General features: G+C 40.8%; 1 protein-coding gene across 1 annotated transcript in view; it reads right to left on the bottom strand.

Moving 5' to 3' along the window:
• galnt9 (polypeptide N-acetylgalactosaminyltransferase 9) overlaps positions 1-24383 on the bottom strand; it is a 136452-nt gene that overhangs the window by 71048 nt on the left and 41021 nt on the right. Inside the window, exon 4 of the mRNA XM_056288831.1 lies at positions 11816-11990. Coding sequence (XP_056144806.1) covers positions 11816-11990 — 175 coding nt within the window. The remainder of the gene's footprint in view (positions 1-11815; positions 11991-24383) is intronic.

Raw genomic sequence — 24383 nt, forward strand, 5'->3', positions numbered from 1 at the left:
CCATGAAAAGTCACACTTATTCACCACCATATGTTGTGAAATGAATAGAAAATAGAGTCAAGACATTGACAAGGTTAGAAATAATGATTTGTATTTGAAATAAGATTTTTTTTACATCAAACTTTGCTTTCGTCAAAGAATCCTCCATTTGCAGCAATTACAGCATTGCAGACCTTTGGCATTCTAGCTGTTAATTTGTTGAGGTAATCTGGAGAAATTGCACCCCACGCTTCCAGAAGCAGCTCCCACAAGTTGGATTGGTTGGATGGGCACTTCTTTGAGCAGATTGAGTTTCTGGAGCATCACATTTGTGGGGTCAATTAAACGCTCAAAATGGCCAGAAAAAGAGAACTTTCATCTGAAACTCGACAGTCTATTCTTGTTCTTAGAAATGCAGGCTATTCCATGCGAGAAATTGCTAAGAAATTGAAGATTTCCTACACCGGTGTGTACTACTCCCTTCAGAGGACAGCACAAACAGGCTCTAACCAGAGTAGAAAAAGAAGTGGGAGGCCGCGTTGCACAACTGAGCAAGAAGATAAGTACATTAGAGTCTCTAGTTTGAGAAACAGACGCCTCACAGGTCCCCAACTGGCATCTTCATTAAATAGTACCTGTTAGAGCCTGTTTGTGCTGTCCTCTGAAGGGAGTAGTACACACCGGTGTAGGAAATCTTCAATTTCTTAGCAATTTCTCGCATGGAATAGCCTTCATTTCTAAGAACAAGAATAGACTGTCGAGTTTCAGATGAAAGTTCTCTTTTTCTGGCCATTTTGAGCGTTTAATTGACCCCACAAATGTGATGCTCCAGAAACTCAATCTGCTCAAAGAAGTGCCCATCCAACCAATCCAACTTGTGGGAGCTGCTTCTGGAAGCGTGGGGTGCAATTTCTCCAGATTACCTCAACAAATTAACAGCTAGAATGCCAAAGGTCTGCAATGCTGTAATTGCTGCAAATGGAGGATTCTTTGACGAAAGCAAAGTTTGATGTAAAAAAAATCTTATTTCAAATACAAATCATTATTTCTAACCTTGTCAATGTCTTGACTCTATTTTCTATTCATTTCACAACATATGGTGGTGAATAAGTGTGACTTTTCATGGAAAACACGAAATTGTTTGGGTGATCCCAAACTTTTGAACGGTAGTGTATATATACACACTCACTGGCCACTTTATTAGGTACACCTTGCTAGTACTGGGTTGGACCCCCTTTTGCCTTCAGAACTGCCTTAATCCTTCGTGGCATAGATTCAACAAGGTACTGGAAACATTCCTCAGAGAGTTTGGTCCATATTGACATGATAGCATCACGCAGTTGCTGCAGATTTGTCGGCTGCACATCCATGATGCGAATCTCCCGGTCCACCACATCCCAAAGGTGCTCTATTGGATTGAGAGCTGGTGACTGTGGAGACCATTTGAGTACAGTGAACTCATTGTCATGTTCAAGAAACCAGTCTGAGATGATTCGAGCTTTATGACATGGCGCGTTATCCTGCTGGAAGTAGCCATCAGAAGATGGGAACACTGTGGTCATAAAGGGATGGTCAGCAACAATACTTAGGTAGACTGTGGCATTGACACAATGCTCAATTGGTACTAAGGGGCCCAAAGTGTGCCAAGAAAATATCCCCCACACCATTACACCACCACCACCAGCCTGAACCGTTGATACAAGGCAGGATGGATCCATGCTTTCATGTTGTTGACACCAAATTCTGACCCTACCATCCGAATGTCGCAGCAGAAATCGAGACTCATCAGACCAGGCAACGTTTTTCCAATCTTCTATTGTCCAATTTTGGTGAGCCTGTGCGATTTGTAGCCTCAGTTTCCTGTTCTTAGCTGACGGGAGTGGCACCCGGTGTGGTCTTCTGCTGCTGTAGCCCATCTGCCTCAAGGTTCGACGTGTTGTGCGTTCAGAGATGCTCTTCTGCATACCTCGGTTGTAATGAGTGGTTATTTGAGTTACTGTTGCCTTTCTATCAGCTCGAACCAGTCTGGCCATTCTCCTCTGACCTCTGGCATCAACAAGGCATTTTTGCCCACAGAACTGCCGCTCACTGGATATTTTCTCTTTTTCGGACCATTCTCTGTAAACCCTAGAGATGGTTGTGCGTGAAAATCCCAGTAGATCAGCAGTTTCTGAAATACTCAGACCAGCCCGTCTGGCACCAACAACCATGCCACGTTCAAAGTCACTTAAATCACCTTTCTCCCCCATTCTGATGCTCGGTTTGAACTGCAGCAGATCGTCTTGACCATGTCTACGTGCCTAAATGCATTGAGTTGCTGCCATGTGATTGGCTGATTAGAAATTTGCGTTAACGAGCAGTTGGACAGGTGTGCCTAATAAAGTGGCCGGTGAGTGTATATATATATATATATATATATATATATATAGCATTTTTTTCTGAAACCATCAATGGTGTTATAAGTGCTCAACTAATGAGGAGCGGAATATCAACACAGATACAGGAAAAAAGTTTTAATACATTGCAGTACAGGCCTGTTTCGTGCGGCACTCACTCATCAGCTGCTAATGACCTTGCATACTTTGCATAATTAGCAGCTGATGCGTGTGTGTCGCACGAAACAGGCCTGTATTGCAATGTATTAAAACTTTTTTCCTGTATCTGTGTTGATACATATATATATATAGATATATATATAGATAGATAGTGTGTGTATATAAAATGTGTGTGTGTGTGTGTGTGTGTGTGTATGTATGTATATATATATATATATATATATATATGCAATGTCTATGTGTACAACTAATGCACTAGAGCTAGAGCAATCCTAATAATATATAGAGATCTATAATAATTACTTAGCTGTGAATGCACAATTGCTATGGATGTCTTGAATGTGTATGCTTGCAGTTGTGCATGATGTACTGGCCAAATCTGCAATGCAAACATCTTTGGAAGAAAAAAAAAACCATATTACATCCCCTCATATATGAACCTGAAAATATCAGGCAACAAGTATGGTAAAATGAAAAAAAAATAAATACATACATAAATAAAGACAAAAATGTCGGCTTTTCCAAGGTCTGCTCTTTTGGAAAACTACTCCTCCTATTTTTTTTCTGTTTGTGAAGGGTTGCCACTAAGTTTCTGAAAAGTCTTGCTCCAAAAGCTTGCCACACTCTTCATCTCTGGATTTTGCTCCAGGGCTGCTTTGGCTGGCACTCTTTCTTTCAGAGCACATCAAACGGAGAGCAGATTTTAGTGCTCGTCACTGAAGTGCTTGGCTACATATATGCTATGTTTGCTCCCTTTTTTCTCAGGCCATGGCCCAAGGCAACAGTTCTTCAAACCCAAAGGTATTGGGAGTTCAAGTGTGAGTGACTTAAGGTCACATTGACATCAGTAGGCAAATTCACATATCCGCTGCATGTTACAAAGAACATCTCCATCATAGCTTCATGTGCTGAGTTTTCATATCACATGTTGTGCTTCTAAATTTAAAAAGATGCTGCAATTATGAAATGATGAATGTTTCTCTCAGGGTACTCTCACACTCCAACTTCACTACTCACTACATCCACCTCTTCACCCAGTGTCTTTCTTGTGCTCTCTCTCTCCGCTTGTCTCTGGTTTCCTGTTATCTCTCTCTCTCCCTCCCCCTTAGCCTCTTTTAAAACCAAGCCCATTTATCTTCTAAAGGCAGAATGATTCCTTATCAGGCAAAGGTATGGGACACAGAGTACAGAGGGAAAGGATACAAATGGAACTACAAGCGGTGATGTTGGTAAAATATGACTGGGGGCAGTATTTTGAGAAAAACTATCCCATAATAAAATTTGACTGGTAAGTATCAGTACTTCTTGCTGCATTCCTAAAGACCTGAATTTACTCTGAAACCATACAAGGGTTGTACTATTAGATTATATGTGAATGTATACAGCATATAAAGTCCAATGCATCAAAATGCATTGACAACACATCAAAAATATTCATAAAGATAAGTGACCTGTATTACCTGCAAGGCAAATTTATGGCTTAAATTTAAAAAAAAAAAAGCTATGCATTCATTTGATTTAATGAGTCATTTCTTCATCTAAATGATATAGGCAAACATTGCTTACTAAAAGCAAATCTCTCACACATGCATTTATTTTGGGGCAAAAACTTTGTCTAATCCTTGAAGCCTGCACTTAATAAACCCCTGCTGTCGAAGTGTTACGGTGGTGCCGGCCTGTTTTTAAGTCAACCTCCAACCACATGTTGAGGTGTTGCTGATAGAGAAACCCCTTTCACATCCCGTAACTTTGAAAACAACCCCAGTCCTTTTGGTGCTCTGCTCATTAACCATTCATCTTCCTCTGTCCTTGAAAACCTGTAACACCCCAGAGCCAGCTACCAGCTCGCTCACCGGGAGCCTGGCTGACTCAGGGATCCCAAGGTTGATATGATAGAGACACTCTGGAAATGAGGACACATCTGGTTTTGACAGATGAGCCCATGTCGTTTTCCCCTTCCTGTCTGCCGTTTCATCTGCATTCCACAGCAAGGGTTATTCATCCGTGTCTGATCAAATTACCTTCACTTTCTTTTTCAAATGAGATTTCTCACCTTTGTGGTGACCCATCATGCAATAAATGTGAATACATGGTAACAACGAGTGTTGCCATTCACCTCTCTGTGCCATTTCTTGTCGAAGGAAATGGCCTTTTGATTCATCAGCTCTTCTTTCCTGGCTGTTTGTCTTTCTTAATAGCAAGTATGTTAGGCCGGTTTCAAATCAGGCTAAGCACACATACCACAGCCTTAAACAAATACAATGCTATGTCATACTGGAACATCATAAGCCCAGACAAATATTTCTGTGATTTCAATCTGTGTGTATTTGACTCAACATGATGTCCACAGTGCGTGCTTTGCTATCTGTCTTACTTTTGTCCTTTTTTTTATACAAAAAGCTTGCAGCATGGCTCTTGGAGATTAGAGCTCCATCTTTTATTTTATTTTGCCACATTAATGGAATTCTGATGTGACCCATCTAGAATTGGGAAAAAAAAATTCTCAGACAAGGAATTATCAGATAATGGGATCTAGCTGCATTCACCACTGTGCTCTGAGAATAACAGACCCCAGAGTGCCTAAAATAAGATGCCCTTTAATTCTGTCTGGGACTTGAGTGCATTCCTGGAACATGTGGAATGGCTTTGCAGGGGAGAAAAAAAAGAAGGGGGGTACAATGTTACCATACTGAAACCTACATGTATGTCACATATTATCCGTGAGTTTATATGTACGTGTATGTATGTGTGTGTGTGTGTGTGTGTGTGTGTGTGTGTGTGTGTGTGTGTGTGTGTGTGTACATGCACGAAAAAATACCATGTGTGTACAAATACACAGACATGGGATTACAAGTATGATGAGTCTTTAAGGCGCGTCTAAGCATCCATCGCCTCTAGTTATTTTCAAATGCATTAAGACTCTCAAGATGTAAGGCCATCCCATCCTCCTTCTTAGCTGCCAGGCTGAACAGATCAGCCATGTGTATGTAGAGCATTTATTAATAATGGCCAATCCCCTACCTCCTAGGAAAAATGCAGAACCCAGAGAGGGACAGGTGTACTCACAGAATATAAATTCATTTGGGGTGTTGGGCTTTTTGCAAGCGACACTGTGAAGCAGTAGTATGTACCAGAAAAAGGCAATGTTAGATTTTTTTATACACCTAAATGCATTTGACCAGGATGCGGTTGATATGACGGTGTAAAGACAGTACAAATTGTTTTCGTTTCTGTGTTTTTGAAGCACGCCTAGCCCATATTCTGGGAACACTCATTGTGTTAGCAGCTACTGTCTCCATTTCGAGACAGAGGTAAACATGGAAAGGGAGCCAGCCAGTACGACAAAAAGTAAAGACGTGTTTTATTTGAATAAAAAGAAAAAAATCTGCAGCCACTGATGACAGTGAAATGTCTGTGGTTTATCATTAGCCCGTATGACATAATAAGCAAATAAACCTCTGCATCACCAATAAAGTAAGAAATGTTGTTAAATGTGGTTGTTGTGCACTATGAATACTCTGTATGCTGTAGTTCAAAATGGCAACGGTTCTATCTTTTTCAATTTTCCTTCTCTTTTATAATTCCACCAGTTGGTCTGAGTCATAAACACACCAGGTCAAAATATCAGACCATTCCACGATCACCAGAGTGTTGAGTTCTGAACTCTGTATCTCATTACAACCCTACCACAACGACATCCCTCTTATCTCCACCACTCACTCAGCACGCAGCAGCACCTAAACTGCTAAACATGAATCATTAATAACCAGAGATTGCGACGGTGGAGAATTTCAAATGCCGAATAAACACCAATTTATCTGCAGCTCGCCACCATTGTTATGCGGTTTTAGTCATAGTTCCTTTTTACAACGGATTCCCATTTCCTCCCTGTAATTCAGTTCATTTACTAAACAGGCAAAGGGTGCGCAGCTTGGAGTTCTCCAAGCAGAATGGATGACAAGGATAGACGGACGAGCTGGAAGAGATAGATCACACGCATTACGTCGATGCAACAACACATTAATGACATGGAATGGTCTCATATCCCTAAATCAAGGCAAAACCAGTGTATCGCAGTATGCATTGTGGAAGCAGCTGTGTACATTACACTATGTGGTGGTTCTATTTCTTTTGACAGTGATGCAAATTAACATTTTTACAGTAAATGTACTGGGCTTCAAGTGAAATACAATGTCAGTGAATCACACCATTGTAATTGAGTGCTTGGCAGCATAGTCTTTGGCTCAGAAAACTGGAAGGCTGTTCGCACTAGTAATGTGAGCAAGGTCATTTATAGAGGCTCACAACAGAGACTGGAGGAACCATCCATCTCACTTATCACTGTGTGTGCCAAGGTGAATAATCCCGTTTGGATAAATAGAATGCATCCCATTGTAAAAAATGAATACCAAGAGTAAATCTATTTGAATGAAGGAAGACACAGAACTCCCAGCTTATCTCACAAATGTGTATATCACCCAAAGGAAATGGAATGAAATACAACAGAAACTGTCCATGCATGCAAACGTCTGCAAATGCACACACAACCACAGTCACATACTGATACAAACACTTATGCACAAATACCTGTACACACATTTTCTAGTCGAAGACATCCAAAACAACTTAAACTTCCTCGTAAGATTTGACATGTCTACCATCTTGTCTATCACTGTATCCCTTTACACAGAATCTGCAGTGGCTGTGGAGAACAACAGGGATTCATCTCTACTCTTTATTTGCACCTGTAAATATAGCATCATGTAAAGCAAATGTGAAGCACCAAAACAAACACAAAGGCACCAACGTTACCAAAAGGAAGGCGGGGGGGGGGGCATGAGGTTCATGTTCACCACTACAACAGCAGAAGTTACACGGTTTGAACCGAGTCACAGCAGGTTCACAGAAAGAGCCTCAGCATGGAATACCGATGGCCGTACATGAAAAATGACAGGGGTGTATTCTATGGAGGTGACAGGGTCGTGTCGGCGCACAAAATGCACATACATTTTTCAACGAGAACAGATAGGAAAACAGACGAGAGAACCATCAAGGTATCAGTTATCATCGGTAAAGCACACAGGTATTGATGCAGCCCTGTCTCTTAGCATTGACTGCTGGCTTGGTAGCTGGTTGGCTTGACACCATTGCCCCCAGGCCTTCAGATACCATTACACCTATTGTATAGCCTACAGATTGGGGCATTGAAATTCACCGATTTATACCTTAGCAAAGGTCAGAAGGTCACTATAGTCTATAATGAATAGCTGACTAGACTGCTGCAGACACTTTGTATTATTGTATGTTGACCTTTAATGCTGTCATGTGATTTAATTAGTCAAGCAAGAAACAATGTTATGCATACAGCTGGCTAATGAAAAATATTTCAGTTCTAGAAGAGTACACTCAGTAGAGTGCAGATCCCCATTAGGCATATCTTCCCTTCTCAGGTACTCAAACTGGTGACAAACCACCCCTTTTTTCGCCTACTGGAAGAAGGGAAAATACGGAGGCACTGCCCGCATATTTTCTCTTCTCCGGTGCTCAATTGCTGTATTAAACAGGTTTTTTGAAGGTTTTGAATCACTGCAACCACAAGAGGTACTTGATCATACAGTCATACTGTGCACAAACATTATTAGGCTGACAGGCCCAGTAGTATGAGAGATTAGCAGCGGACAGATACACTACCGTTCAAAAGTTTGGGATCACATTGAAATGTCCATATTTTTGAAGGAAAAGCACTGTACTTTTCAATGAAGATAACTTTAAACTAGTCTTAACTTTAAAGAAATACACTCTATACATTGCTAATGTGGTAAATGACTATTCTAGCTGCAAATGTCTGGTTTTTGGTGCAATATCTACATAGGTGTATAGAGGCCCATTTCAAGCAACTATCACTCCAGTGTTCTAATGGTACAATGTGTTTGCTCATTGGCTCAGAAGGCTAATTGATGATTAGAAAACCCTTGTGCAATCATGTTCACACATCTGAAAACAGTTTAGCTCGTTACACAAGCTACAAAACTAACCTTCCTTTGAGCAGATTGAGTTTCTGGAGCATCACATTTGTGGGGTCAATTAAACGCTCAAAATGGCCAGAAAAAGAGAACTTTCATCTGAAACTCGACAGTCTATTCTTGTTCTTAGAAATGAAGGCTATTCCATGCGAGAAATTGCTAAGAAATTGAAGATTTCCTACACCGGTGTGTACTACTCCCTTCAGAGGACAGCACAAACAGGCTCTAACCAGAGTAGAAAAAGAAGTGGGAGGCCGCGTTGCACAACTGAGCAAGAAGATAAGTACATTAGAGTCTCTAGTTTGAGAAACAGACGCCTCACAGGTCCCCAACTGGCATCTTCATTAAATAGTACCCGCAAAACACCAGTGTCAACATCTACAGTGAAGAGGCGGCTGCGGGATTCTGGGCTTCAGGGCAGAGTGGCAAAGAAAAAGCCATATCTGAGACTGACCAATAAAAGAAAAAGATTAAGATGGGCAAAAGAACACAGACATTGGACAGAGGAAGACTGGAAAAAAGTGTTGTGGACGGATGAATCCAAGTTTGAGGTGTTTGGATCACAAAGAAGAACGTTTGTGAGACGCAGAACAAATGAAAAGATGCTGGAAGAATGCCTGACGCCATCTGTTAAGCATGGTGGAGGTAATGTGATGGTCTGGGGTTGCTTTGGTGCTGGTAAGGTGGGAGATTTGTACAGGGTAAAAGGGATTCTGAATAAGGAAGGCTATCACTCCATTTTGCAACGCCATGCCATACCCAGTGGACAGCGCTTGATTGGAGCCAATTTCATCCTACAACAGGACAATGACCCTAAACACACCTCCAAATTGTGCAAGAACTATTTAGAGCAGAAGCAGGCAGCTGGTATTCTATCGGTAATGGAGTGGCCAGCGCAGTCACCAGATCTGAACCCCATTGAGCTGTTGTGGGAGCAGCTTGACCGTATGGTACGCAAGAAGTGCCCATCCAACCAATCCAACTTGTGGGAGCTGCTTCTGGAAGCGTGGGGTGCAATTTCTCCAGATTACCTCAACAAATTAACAGCTAGAATGCCAAAGGTCTGCAATGCTGTAATTGCTGCAAATGGAGGATTCTTTGACGAAAGCAAAGTTTGATGTAAAAAAAATCTTATTTCAAATACAAATCATTATTTCTAACCTTGTCAATGTCTTGACTCTATTTTCTATTCATTTCACAACATATGGTGGTGAATAAGTGTGACTTTTCATGGAAAACACAAAATTGTTTGGGTGATCCCAAACTTTTGAACGGTAGTGTACATGTACACACAGACAGAAAAAAAGGTGTTTTTCCTGCCATTACAAGACTTTTGTGCAGCGCCCAAGTCGATTGAATGGGAAAGATGATGCAGCACTCAAACTAAATAAATCTACCTAATAAAAACTTTTCTGCCTGTCAGTCTGTGGATGCGCAGCCTCCTAGGCAGACTCTAGCACAAATGCGACTAATATGAACTTGCACTTTCCAAAAAGGTTTGCCATGTGACCATTTTGGTCTGACCCTAACCCTATCTTTATTTTCACAATATAATAAAGCTGGTTTAATCACTGCAACCAGTAGAGGTTCTTCATCATACAGTCATTAACTGTACACAAAGAATTTTGGGGTGATAGGTCCAGTAGTTTGCGAGATTAGTCGCGGACACATGCACGCCAAACACATAATACTCTCCAGGCTATCCACCTGACAGGCATAATAATATAGAGAGACCTTTGTGCTCATTTGAACTTATCTTGCTTTGTTGTATGAGAATACGTTTCAGGAGATGCTAGGGCTAGGTGTGGCACATAGCTCTCAGAGAGTGGTATCATAGCTGCATTAGATTTGCTGAAATCAGGATGAGGAGATGCTCCCAGCATTTATGCAGAGCTGAGTTTTCTTGAGGTGCAAGGGGACCAAGTAAAATAAAACAAAATGTGAGGACAAGGTACTTGCTCTTCCTCAGACCTGTGTTGCTAAGTCTGCTCGAAATGTCACTACTGCAAATAAAGCCGTCTAACGGGAGTTTACTTGTGCATGGGTCTTCAGTTGTATTTTACACGGCATGCTTTTTGATCCAACATGTTTCCTGATTTTTTGGGTAGAGCTCAGAGGCTAACTCATTTTCATCAGAGAACAAAGGCAGCCATGTGATTACATTTACGACATCCTAGCCATCACACAATAAGACATGCATGCCATCACAACTCCTTTAGGTGGGCAAGTCAGTGGTGTATGCCTATGCGATGGGCTGGTAGGCTTATAACAGCGTAGCCTGTTGTACTCTATGATAACCACTCAGGGTTGGTATGCTGGGTCAGAGATTGGCTAGTGAGTTAGCTTCATTAATTTGCTATGGGGTATGAAACAGGGATTTTTCCATCATTTCTTATGTTCCACTGAATCAAGATACAAAATAGTTCAGTAAATATCATTTCCTTCGGTTTCCTGCTTGCTTCCTGTGAGGCCCGCTATGTGAGTGATGTGGCAGTATCTTCTTACCCAGAGTGGATGAACTGCAGCCAGGGAGACCATAGACAATTTATAACCCAAACATTTCGCTACACCCTCCTCTTCTTCCTCCATCCCTCCTTTCCTCCCGCCCTCATTCCTTCCAGCCTCCCAGGCTGCTTCCCTAGGAACCAAAACGGGGCTGCATTTTCAAACACTGACAGGATGACAGGCTCAAATTAGGTGCCAATTACGAGCATTTGAGTGACTTTTTTGGCAGTAAACATAAGTGGCAGCTAGACATTGGACTGAGACCCCCAGAAGTAATTTCATAACGCAAAGGAGGCTCAAAGCCTGGGAGTAAACCAATGTAGAAATACACATTTGAGTTCAGTACTCTCTTATTATCATAGTTGCTTTTAACTTTGTTGGCTCTTTACTATCAGTTATGGATTTCTGAACAGCAACCTGAATGTATTTTCTTTTGTCCCACCATGTATACTATTGCTCACAGTTCACAGTGATATGCACAAGATAATGCTGATAAATGATAAATACTTCGTAACAAGGGTCATTTTGCTTCAAATCTGTTAACTTAATTGGAGTTTGGTAGAGCCAATTCATCGTTTCTCCTGGCACTTCACTGAAATGCTTAGCAAAGACGAAAGTGCATATTTCAGAGTTAATTATGTAAAGATGACAGTCACAGTACTGAAAAGACAAAAAAATCCTCAGTCAAATGAAAAGGTGAGAGAGGGAGATGATAAGAGTGAGGCTATTACATTAAACGTGACCTTTTCTTACCAGCCTGTGTTGAACTCAACATGGGCGTCAAAAAAGCCCACAACAGGGGCTGTGGCAGCATTCCAGCCATGTATCCTAGCCCGAATAAGGCCTTCCCTCTTGCTATTCCTCACAATCTTCACCAGGCCTGGGTAACGTTTGTTTACATACTGGTCCAAGTTAAACTTCAGCTCCACTGTAAAAAAGCAGATGAGAAGGAGACATTGAAACAGTTTTATACCACATTGTGAAAACATTCAGTGGGCTTAGGAAGCCGTCTTTACATCACTACCTCGACAGCGCTCAACGCCAACTCTCTCCCATTCACTAAGAGGAAGTGGGGCGTCACCTTGATTAGCGACATCACGCTCAGAAGGCACCAAAAACGAGGCAACTTCTGAGCATGTGTCTTCACCTCATTCATCAGATGGGGCAGGTTTGACACAGGTATAGATGCCCAACACATTCTCATCCCATGACATCATGTAATGATGCCATTGACCCGATTGACAAATATATTGACCTTCCACGTCTGTATGGAGATGCAGTGGGTGCTCTATAAAGTCCAATTTGAAACTTGCATTATGATTTTTGAATATTAAATACAGGTTAGGTCATGGTTACCCCGCTGTTTCATACAGATGCAGAGGTGTTCCTTATCACGTCCTGATCTAATGCAGCTCATACAGATGCCGAAGGATGCCTTCTGCGTAATTTTTTTTTTTACAAAACTTTATTTAAATCCAATTCAAAACATTACAAAGAGAACATCATATACATATACACACACACACACACACACACACACACACACACACACACACACACACACACACACACACACATATATACACTCACCGGCCACTTTATTAGGCACACCTGTCCAACTGCTCGTTAACGCAAATTTCTAATCAGCCAATCACATGGCAGCAACTCAATGCATTTAGGCATGTAGACATGGTCAAGACGATCTACTGCAGTTCAAACTGAGCATCAGAATGGGGAAGAAAGGTGATTTAAGTGACTTTGAACGTGGCATGGTTGTTGGTGCCAGACGGGCTGGTCTGAGTATTTCAGAAACTGCTGATCTACTGGGATTTTCACACACAACCATCTCTAGGGTTTACAGAGAATGGTCCAAAAAAGAGAAAATATCCAGTGAGCGGCAGTTCTGTGGGCAAAAATGCCTTGTTGATGCCAGAGGTCAGAGGAGAATAGCCAGACTGGTTCGAGCTGATAGAAAGGCAACAGTAACTCAAATAACCACTCATTACAACCGAGGTATGCAGAAGAGCATCTCTGAACGCACAACACATCGAACCTTGAGGCAGATGGGCTACAGCAGCAGAAGACCACACCGGGTGCCACTCCTGTCAGCTAAGAACAGGAAACTGAGGCTACAAATCGCACAGGCTCACCAAAATTGGACAATAGAAGATTGGAAAAACGTTGCCTGGTCTGATGAGTCTCGATTTCTGCTGCGACATTCGGATGGTAGGGTCAGAATTTGGTGTCAACAACATGAAAGCATGGATCCATCCTGCCTTGTATCAACGGTTCAGGCTGGTGGTGGTGGTGTAATGGTGTGGGGGATATTTTCTTGGCACACTTTGGGCCCCTTAGTACCAATTGAGCATCGTGTCAACGCCACAGCCTACCTGAGTATTGTTGCTGACCATGTCCATCCCTTTATGACCACAGTGTTCCCATCTTCTGATGGCTACTTCCAGCAGGATAACGCGCCATGTCATAAAGCTCGAATCATCTCAGACTGGTTTCTTGAACATGACAATGAGTTCACTGTACTCAAATGGCCTCCACAGTCACCAGATCTCAATCCAATAGAGCACCTTTGGGACGTGGTGGACCGGGAGATTCGCATCATGGAACACTGTGGTCATAAAGGGATGGACATGGTCAGCAACAATACTCAGGTAGGCTGTGGCGTTGACACGATGCTCAATTGGTACTAAGGGGCCCAAAGTGTGCCAAGAAAATATCCCCCACACCATTACACCACCACCACCAGTCTGAACCGTTGACACAAGGCAGGATGGATCCATGCTTTCATGTTGTTGATGCCAAATTCTGACCCTACCATCCAAATGTCGCAGCAGAAATCGAGACTCATCAGACCAGGCAACGTTTTTCCAATCTTTTCCAGTCCAATTTTGGTGAGCCTGTGCGAATTGTAGCCTCAGTTTCCTGTTCTTAGCTGACAGGAGTGGCACCCGGTGTGGTCTTCTGCTGTTGTAGCCCATCTGCCTCAAGGTTCAACGTGTTATGCGTTCAGAGATGCTCTTCTGCATACCTCGGTTGTAATGAGTGGTTATTTGAGTTACTGTTGCCTTTCTATCAGCTCGAACCAGTCTGGCTATTCTCCTCTGACCTCTGGCATCAACAAGGCATTTCTGCCCACAGAACTGCCGCTCACTGGATATTTTCTCTTTTTCAGACCATTCTCTGTAAACCCTAGAGATGGTTGTGCGTGAAAATCCCAGTAGATCAGCAGTTTCTGAAATACTCAGACCAGCCCGTCTGGCACCAACAACCATGCCACGTTCAAAGTCACTTAAATCACCTTTCTTCCCCATTCTGATGCTCGGTTTGAACTGCAGCAGATTGTCTTGACCATGTCTACATGCCTAAATGCATTGAGTTGCTGCCATGTGATTGGCTGATTAGAAATTTGCGTTAACGAGCAGTTGGACAGGTGTGCCGGTGAGTGTGTGTATATATATATATATATATATATATATATATATATATATATATACGCATACATAAACCAATTATAAACAATACAGAACAATACAGCAGGGGACATGAAGAAAAAAAATTATATGCTCAAAACATCGTATATTTTCAAAGTGTGTGTGTGTACATACACACAGGGTGTTGTGATGCGTCTAGTGCAGCAGTGTGTAGTTGGAGGGAAGGTGCATGTGTTCTTCCAACCCGCTTGTGTCTTCCTGCCCTTAGCTTGCTGCCGCTGGCTAGCCTTTGTGGCGAATAGGGAAGCATCCTAGCGTGTAAGCCTTCCCTTGCCAGTACATAGCCTCTCCTTCACCAAGACTCCTGCCAGGCCTCCCCGTGGCCACACATGGTAACTGGGGTCTTGCGGCCCCAGGCTAACTTGGCAGGGGATCTCGGAGCAGCAGTGGGCCCCAGAGATATGGTGTGCAGGCCCACCCTGGTGGACACGCCCTGGCACCTATCAACCACTGCCCCGCTGCCTTGTGGGTGAGTCTGGAAGACATAAGGCTAAGGGAGCTTACCCCAACAGAAAAGCAAGCTGTGGCGGCACGCTTCGAGGCGGTTTCCGAAAAACTGGATTTCCGGCAGCCCCCTGCAGTTGTGTGGAGGTGCCGGTCGTCTAGGGATCCCCCTTGCCATCGGAACCATCTCCTCTACAATCAAGTCATGTGGCGTTGGGAGAAGCGCACCCCCCATGCCACTTTAAAAACCATCTCTGCGCAGGTATCTTCTGCTATCTGAGTCCTCAAAGGACCCACAAATAGAAGAAGATGGTCATCATCGGGCACGATGGACAACCAGCAAGCATATTTTCAAAGTTTGAAGGTCACAACGAACTTTTTTTTTAGCTAAGTGTAATACATTCTTATAATTCAAATTTCTTCAAGTGAAAATGAAAAAAAGCAGATAATCAATTAAATATGCAAAGTAAACAAGTATAAAGTATCTAAACATGATAAACAATAACCTAAATAAAGTCAATGAAACTTAATCAGAGGCTACAGAAAATAGTTCCTTATAATATGACAGTGTGCATTCACTTTTTTTATTCGTCATAAGGGCCAATGTGTCTAAATACATGTTGAACTCAACAAGAAGAGCACCGATGTTTGGGAGGGATCTAGAGAACCTCACTTTATGCATGTGAAATTTACCAAGTGCAATTATAAGATTCCTCATGTAATTTAAAGATTTATTTTCACATTCAAATTTAGTAATAGTGTCTTTAGGCATAATTATTATAGACTGTCCAGTTTTGTTCAGTATAAAATTCTCTATGTCACTCCAAAACACAGATGAGGTGGGACAGTGACAAAACAAATGCGCAACCGTTTCTGGCTCAGCGCTACAAAAGGTACAATTAAGTTCTATGTCAGTAAATTTGGAAATTAATGCGTTACATGGATAGATGTTGTGTAAAACTTTAAAATGGATTTCTCTAATTTTATTTGAGATACAGAATTGAAATGGACACAACCAAGCCTTACGCCATTTTATGTCATCCAATTGTGAATTCCAGAAAGGTTTCCCTCTGGGTGAAATCTTATTATAGTCATAAAGCACTTTTCTTATATGTTTGTAGGTACATTTCATGTCTGTTAATGTTATTCCATTAACTTTTAAAGAAGGTATTTGAAGATTAAAATGTTGATATCCTAAGTGAGATTTCATTAATTCAATAATACCTGTGGGAATAGCCCTTATCACAGAAGTAAATTCTTTATATTTGACTGGAAAAGATTTAGCTTTTAAGAAATTTTCATAACTATAAAGATTGCCTTTATCATCAAACAAATCTGTAACAAAGATTATACCCCTTTCAATCCAGTTCTTTTTATATATACATTTCTTGTTAACAGTGATATTACAATTGTTCCAAATTATATTCTTATGTGGTGAAAAGTTGTGAACATAACATAATTTCCAAGACAATAAAGCCTGCTGATAGAACTTTGAGAGTTTTATCGGCAATTTAGAGACAGTGTAATTACATCCCATTAGAAACTTTAAGCCACCTAAATTTTTTAATATATTGTGTGGTATAAAATTCCATAATGATTCTGGGAGCTCCAAACATTTTTTAAGCCATTTTATCTTGAAGGTGCAATTTAAATGGACAAAATCTTAAGATTTCCAATCCTCCTTCAGCTCTCTCCAATCTGAGTATTTCTTTTTTTAAGGTAATGGTGTCTGTTTTTCCATACAAATTTGATAAATTATTGACTTCTTTACAGAGCACATCATTAACATAGAGTGACAAGGTAGGATAAACCAATCTTGATACTCCTTCAGCCTCTGTCAATAACACTCTTCCAAAAATGGAAAGATCTCTCTGAAGCCACATATTAAGAATTGACTTGGTTTTCTTAATTTTAGGAAGAAAATTTAGCTGCTGTCTGAGAGCCATATCCTTTGAAATGTGAATATCAAGGTATTTCACACTTTAACAGGGACATTAAACATAAGTTTCTCTTCAGTCTCATATAAACACAAAATTTCACTTTTGTTTATATTGAGCTTAAGCCCTGAAGCTTCTGAAAATTCACCAGTTACATGTAATGCACTCTGTATTTGCCATTTATCTTTAAGAAATAATACTGTGTCATCAGCTAGCTGTGTAATTTCTATCTCTCTGTCAAAAATAGTTAAGCCTTGTATATCTGGACTATGTGAATTATTTAAAGACAAAAGTTCAGCAACAATCAAAAACAAAAAACAAGAAATAGGACATCCTTGACGTACGAGTCTTGAAATGTGAAACCTTTTTGAAACGTTGGGATACAGAATGACAGAGCTGTTTATGTCCTTATAGAACATGGCAATATTATTGATAAAGTTACTTAAAAAAACAAAAATTTGCAGGGCTTTTATAATGAAAGAATGTTCAATTGAACCAAATGCCTTATAAAAATCAAGGAATCCAAATAATCATTTGAATGTATGTAGTTCGAATAGTCAATTGAGTCTGATACTAATTTGATGTTAGAGGTAATGTGACGCTTGGCCATAAAACCATTTTGGTTTTCACTTATCTCTTCTAGATTCTTTTTTAAATGTTTAGCATGAACCTGCGATAAAATTTTATAGTCTGTGTTTAAAAGTGAAATGGGCCTCCAATTTTCAATTACTAAATGATCTTTATCTGGTTTAGGAATTAGGGTTATCAGACCTTGTTTCATGGTTGTTGTCATCTCCTTTCTAGCTATGCATTTTTTGAACATGAGTAATAAATTGTCCTTAATTAAATCCCAAAAACAAAGACAAAATTCAACTGAGAGACCATTATTTCCGGGTGATTTCCTTAATTTCACTGAGTGTACAGCTTCAGTGATTTCTGAACTTAAACGCTCACCTTCACAGCTCTCTGAATTTTTCAGAAATCAGGGGGGTAAATTCTTTAACATGTTCCATAAATGTGTCACATTTTGATTGATTAAATTCGGATGTATATAATTTGCTATAAAAGGAGGTAATATAATTTGCAATATTATTGGGGTCAGAGCTAATGATACCATTTACATTAAGAGATGCAATATTATTTCTTTTCCTATTTCTTTTTTCTAAACCATAAAAGTAACTGGAATTTTCCCCCCCTCTTCTAACCACTTAGCCCTTGACCTGATGAAGGCACCCTTGGTGAGTCTCATATACATTATATCAAGTTCTTCTCTGAGACTTTTAAGTGTTTTTAATTCGTCTTCAAATAAATTGTGCCTAGAAGTTAACGACTGTTGCTGGTTCATTAAGAGATCTTCTTTGCAAGAGTTTAGTTTTTTTATTTCTTTGCTACGTTTTATTGCAACTTCTCTAACTTTAAATTTATATAATTCCCATGTTTGAATTGGACTAATTTCTTTTTCATTAAAAATGTCTTTTGCAATTAGTTTCACACTTTCCTTAACATTTTTATCATCCAATAAATTGTTATTTAACTTCCAATATCCTCTGATGTTTGAGTTTTCTTTAGAGCCCTTTAATCTAAGACTTATTTTATGACCAGACAGCGGAGCATGAGAATGAGAAACCTCTGAAATGAACCCTAATCCTTGTGATGATAATAACCATAAGTCAGTTCTCGACTGAGAGCACCTGCTAGAGTTGGTCCATGTGTAATCTTTGACACTGGGGTTCATAAACCTCCCAAGAATCTGAAAGCAAGAGGTGATCACTTATAAATGGCGTAAGCTTAAAACCTAATGACAACGAAGATCTGGGAGGCCATCGATCCATTTAATCATCTGGAGCGTCGTTGAAGTCCCGTCCAATGGTAAAAATAGGATATTTGTACTTTCTCTTAAGGTCTGTCAGTTTTAAAGAGAGCTTAGAGAACATATCCTTTGCTCTAACTGCCCTACTTGGTCCATAAACATTGCAAGTAATGAACAAAAGATTGTCCACTTTTAAGACCAAAATAATCCACCGTCCTTCCCCCGAAATAACAGACTCCAGTACATCACCATTAAATCTAGTTAGTAGCTGCAACTCCAGCGGAATGATTTGAGCCATGAGAAAAATACACTGTATCCCCCCACTGGGATTTCCAAAAACTTTCATCATCACTACATGAAGGAGTTTCTTGTAACGCCTACTAAAGAGAAAAACTGCCTTCCTTTTTGTGCTATGATGTAATCCCCTTACATTGATAGAACATAAATTTATTGCACCAAACTTAAAATTCGTCATACTTTAAGAAAATAAACTAACAAAAGATCAGCTGATGTCTGAAAAAAACAAAACAAAACAAAACCTCACTGTGGTAGAAAGACAATGAAATAGGTACTTACCAACAGTAAACCTCAACTATAACTTTAAGTACCAGCCCACTCAATTGTGCATTTTAAACCATTTAGTATCATTAAAAGTCAATCCAACTGTGGCTTGTTTGATGGAACACTGAGTGTTAAACTCAATGTTAACTTAACGGGTCACCATTTTCCCTTCAATATAAGCTTGTGCACCACGACAACCGGCACGTTTTCCTTGCTTTCTGGCTGCTTCCACAAGTGGCCAGTTTGTTTCTTTCCATTTTGTCGGCCTGTGTCAAATCTTCCTTGAGGAGTAGTTTCCGCTCTTTCAGGATCCCACTGTTGCGGGAAATCTTCCAGAGTTTGTCTCTGAAGGATCGCATTGTGTAATACACAAGGACCGAGTTGCGTTTTCACATTGCACTCCAACTCTATGTACCGTGTCGACAAGAAAGCCCAGCGTGTCCTTATTATCTTCAGGAGCGGGCAATGCGAGAAGCTTGATGATTTTTCCTGTGCTGATGTTTTCTGCAGGTGTCTCTCATTCATGCGGGCGGGCGGGCGTAAATTCCATTGCTTGCTGTAACGTTCAGCCTCTTCACTTTTCTTTTGCAGTTGGGAGACTTGCCCCGAAATCTCTTTCATATGTTCTTTGTTTTCTTTTACTTGAATTTCCATCCGTTCCATCTGCTCGCACACTGTGGTAATGGCGTCAGTGTTCTTGGCTATGTTTTCCTCAGGAGTAGTGAAGCGTTTTGTCAAATCAATCACCGCTTTTAGGATATCAGCATTTGAAATGCCCTCCGATTCTTCAACGTCTTTGGGGCGCCGTTTCTTCGGTTCCGGGCTCTTAGCTGGTGTAAAAGGTAACGGCGAGCACAAACCACCAAAGCCCTCGACTTCTTGTTCAAGCGGTGATGTACAGGTTTTGTTTCTACTCTCTTTTCGGGATGTTGATCTTGACGTTAAGCTAGCACTGGGAAAACGTAAAGCTAGGAAGTTAGCGTGTTACTTTTTCACGTTTATTTCACAAGGAATCCGTGTAAGGCGCTAACAGGTTAAACTCCACCCACCGGAAATCAGAACTGAAGAGGCTATTCAGATGAGCGTTCATACTTCTTTCAGACTTTCAACAGGCAGAAAAGACAACTGGTTTCCATCATAAACCTAGATTATTGCTAACGTTAAAGTAATTTCGCCGAATTGCTTCATCATATTTGCATCAAAAAACATCAATAAAATGATATGTCGGACTTTTTTTTTTACAACTTCATTCGCTGATGGAAGAAATTGTCAAACCAGCAAAAACTAAATGGATAAGGGTTAAGAGATGCGACGTTTGTTCTTTCAGATTCTGTGAATCATTCAACACAATCCTCAGCAACGCTTAAGGAACAATGTACTACAGTGGCTCCTCTTTAGCATCAAGTGAACCTAACACTGTTAATTTTCCCCCCCAGATGGATTATAACTGTTTTCACAGGTAGGTCTAGCGGTCATCAGTGCAAACAAACCTCACAAAGCTAAATAGCCACAAATTATGGTCAAATTAAAAAAATATTATTTTTTTTTTGGAGAATACATTACCATTTGAACCTCTCCTCAAGTGCTATGTGCTCCAGTTTCTATGGAAAATATCACCAAGGCTGTGGTGGCACATGAACATAAATAAGGGCTCGGGGGAAAAAAAGGCTGCTTAATCCCTTGTCTCTGTGACAGATGAGAGGCTGGCGTTGGAGGGAGTGGAAGCACTTTAAGTCTGAAGATTTTAACCTATAGCTGCAAGCCCTCAAGGGAAAGAGTGTGAATATAGAAGCAGTGACCCTTGAAGCTAGGCAACCTGAGTGTTTCACACCAAATTCAGACAATCGGCGAGTTGTGAGAGTTTCGTCTCTGTCTCCGTTGTCTCTCTCTCAGGCGTTGTCTGCGTTTCTCCTCAGAGAGCACTGCAGTTATGGTTATGGTTATGGCGAATAGATGTGAGCGAGGATGCTGCAGACAATGGGATGTTTTAGAGTGCAAGCCCACCATCTTGCACCATGTAATTAGGATTGATGATTCTCACGTCCTGTCCTCTCATTGGCAGTAGCTGGGACTGAACCTGTGAAATCCCAGTTATGGGACAATCTGTAATCACCAGGCTACCCTCTAGCTAAAATATGATAAAAGCCATTAGAGTGCAGTAATCGCTGGGCTTCGGTGGGAAGCAGAGAAGTTATGCGCTTCCCTCTGATACTAGCATACAGAGAGTTGGACCGCATCCATGGCAAAAGAGTTATAGACCAAGGAATACATTTTAAGGGGCTGGCAGTGCAACACAGCAGAGAATAAATAACTATCATCAGAGTGTGAATATGAATAATGAAATAATGAAAATGAATTCACAGCATACCACACAGAGAAGCCCCATGAACTCTTTGGGAAAAATGGAAGATTATTGAAATCCCTGTGTTTAAGATTGATGGCAGGAAAGTATTGAGCATGCAATGGATTATTTAAAACCCGATGAGTGCTTTCACTTCACCTGAACGCATTAAACTATGAATTATGTCTTCCCCCACATTCAGCCTGGTTGCTAACCATGAATAAAAAGCAACAGCTACACACGATGGCTTGATTTACACTATAGTGGCAATTTATTGCTTCAGGTGTTTAATACATACCATTGCGAAACCAGTATTTTAAAAGATTATTTTCAATGAAAGTAGAAAGTGGAAGTTTAAAAGTTAGGAGGTCTGCAGGGATGATAATATGATTTGAATTTGAACCCATTACATTACAAGAAAGCCTACATGATACAAAGCATTGCTGGCTGATGAACCACGAGAATGCTAGTACGCTAGCATGCTAGTATTAAAGATAGCCAATATGGCTTTAATTTGTTTCACATCCGGCAGGGTCTGGTCACATAAGAAATGTCATTTGTCATGTGAAATTAATCATGTATTTTACAAGTGTCCAGTACCTCTCTCTCAGAGTGATTTCGTCGATAAAACCCTCAGAAGACAAAGTTTCGTTTTGCTTCTCCCCTTCACAAATTAATTACAGACCCTTGGAACAGGTCTTCAATTAATTTTAGATTTGTCGTATGAAGGCTGGTGAAGTTGAAGGTGGCCTGCCCAAGAATGACATAATGTTCGTGTAATATCTTATCCGCCACGGGGCTAACGCTCCTCTTCCCCGCACCAACAAATTCTCAACAGTAATATCAAAATGCTGTCTAAAAAAGTAAGCCCCACTTTGTAAGTGTGAAATCTGTGTGTGTGTGTGTGTGTGTGTGTGTGTGTGTGTGTGTGTGTGTGTGTGTGTGTGTGTGTGTGTGTGTGTGTGTTTGTGTGTGCCGGACCGATTTTTCAAAGACACAATCTCCGGGAAGTCAAGATGAGACAAAGTTATGCCTTCAAAGTCACACTTGTTAGACACAACCCGCCTGAGAATTGGTGAATGTGACTGCACTGCTTCATCTCCCCTCTATTCTTAGTGTTGGGATGTCCTCTTCACTTAAAATCAAGCCTGGGTAATTTGTGTTTGATTTTCTCAGGTTCATCGTCACATGAACCATGATGCCAACCACCATCCACTGTAGCACCTAAGGATTGATTTCTATCTGCTTTGTATATTATTAGCACTCCTTTTTTTGCTGTTAAACTTGCATTTCTGGACATTCACGTCACTGCAGTGTCAGCTATGCAGTATTCTATAAATTCTGAATATACAAGGTCATTAAATGCTGAATTTAAACTTATAGAGGACTACATATGAATAGTCTACCATCAACTGTGAGTCTTGCACTTTATGTGGTCCTGTTATCACTCTAGTCCGCATCATGTCAGTGTGTTATCGCTTATTTCTCAAGTTGTTAATATAATTTAACAGCAGAGCTACTATATTTTGTAATTAAAGTGATTTTGAATCAGAAGATTTATTAGTCTGCCAGCCAAGGAATGCAATATTTTAATGGAAAAAGAACGTAAGAGAACGGAAACAAGTTAGACAAAATTGCACCAAATGGAAGAGCAAAACACAGTTCTTCAAGTCTTGTATGGTAAATGGGAGTAGTGACATTTTTGGCCATTATTTGTTGAAAGTGTCATCACATACTCCCAACAATATGGTAATGAGCATATTCTTCATCAAGCAACTTTAATCAGATTTAACATATGCAGTGTTAACAAATTCAGCTCAATTTGGAATTAATATTACAAGCTGTGTTCAACTGGGCCTCAATTCATATCCTATTTTCATTATATGAATCATTAGGTTATCAATTTTTATGTCCAATTTGCTGGGCTTGAATTCTGTGAAGCTCATTAACCCTTTCTTTGCCACTAATTTGGGAACAATAATTAGTCACCACGTATATCCTGTCAGATAGACACGCAGTTAAAGCTCATCAAGGGTAATGTGAATTTATCTTGGACTGCAGGAGCGTCCTGTGAATAAACACCTCAGCCACCAATAAATGTCACCGGCTATACCGGCAAAGGATATGTGTAATGCGACAAGGCAAACATGCTTTCGGTGTGATTCATTATGCCAGGAGTAAATGTGGTTGTACCTCCGTGCATCTCACTGAGCCTTGTTTAAATGAGAGGGGACAGGCGGAGCCAGCCAGAAAAGGTCAAACAGTCCAGCATGCATGTTAATCATCTAATGTCAGACCAAAACAGCTCCCAAGAAGCAGCTCTCATTTTTGCACAAATTATCATCACTGATCAAAAGGGGTAAACATCATAGTACAGATGCAGGGGCAGAACGGTGGTGTGAGACGGGCCAGACGGGTAGGCAGGTTCATGCCGCATCTTCAAGGGAGGGGTCAGCAGTCATATGCCTGTTCACTGGCTTTTAAGCGGCTGCCTATTTAAGGGCCACATTGGGGGATGGGGATGTGCCAGTGCTGACTTTTGCTTGTTGTTCTTTCAATATGTTATTTATGCACCCTTTTTCTCTGCCAGCCTGAGGGAGGCTGAGCTGCTGCGCCATGCCAAATGATTGAAGGCCAAGTGTCGACGGGAATCTGGTTCATTGTCCCTCCCTCTCAACAAAGGCAGACTTCTGGGATTGGGAATGTAGCATCATCAGCTGCC

Source organism: Lampris incognitus, chromosome 1 (genome assembly GCF_029633865.1).
Source record: "Lampris incognitus isolate fLamInc1 chromosome 1, fLamInc1.hap2, whole genome shotgun sequence".
Classification (NCBI taxonomy): Eukaryota; Metazoa; Chordata; class Actinopteri; order Lampriformes; family Lampridae; genus Lampris; species Lampris incognitus.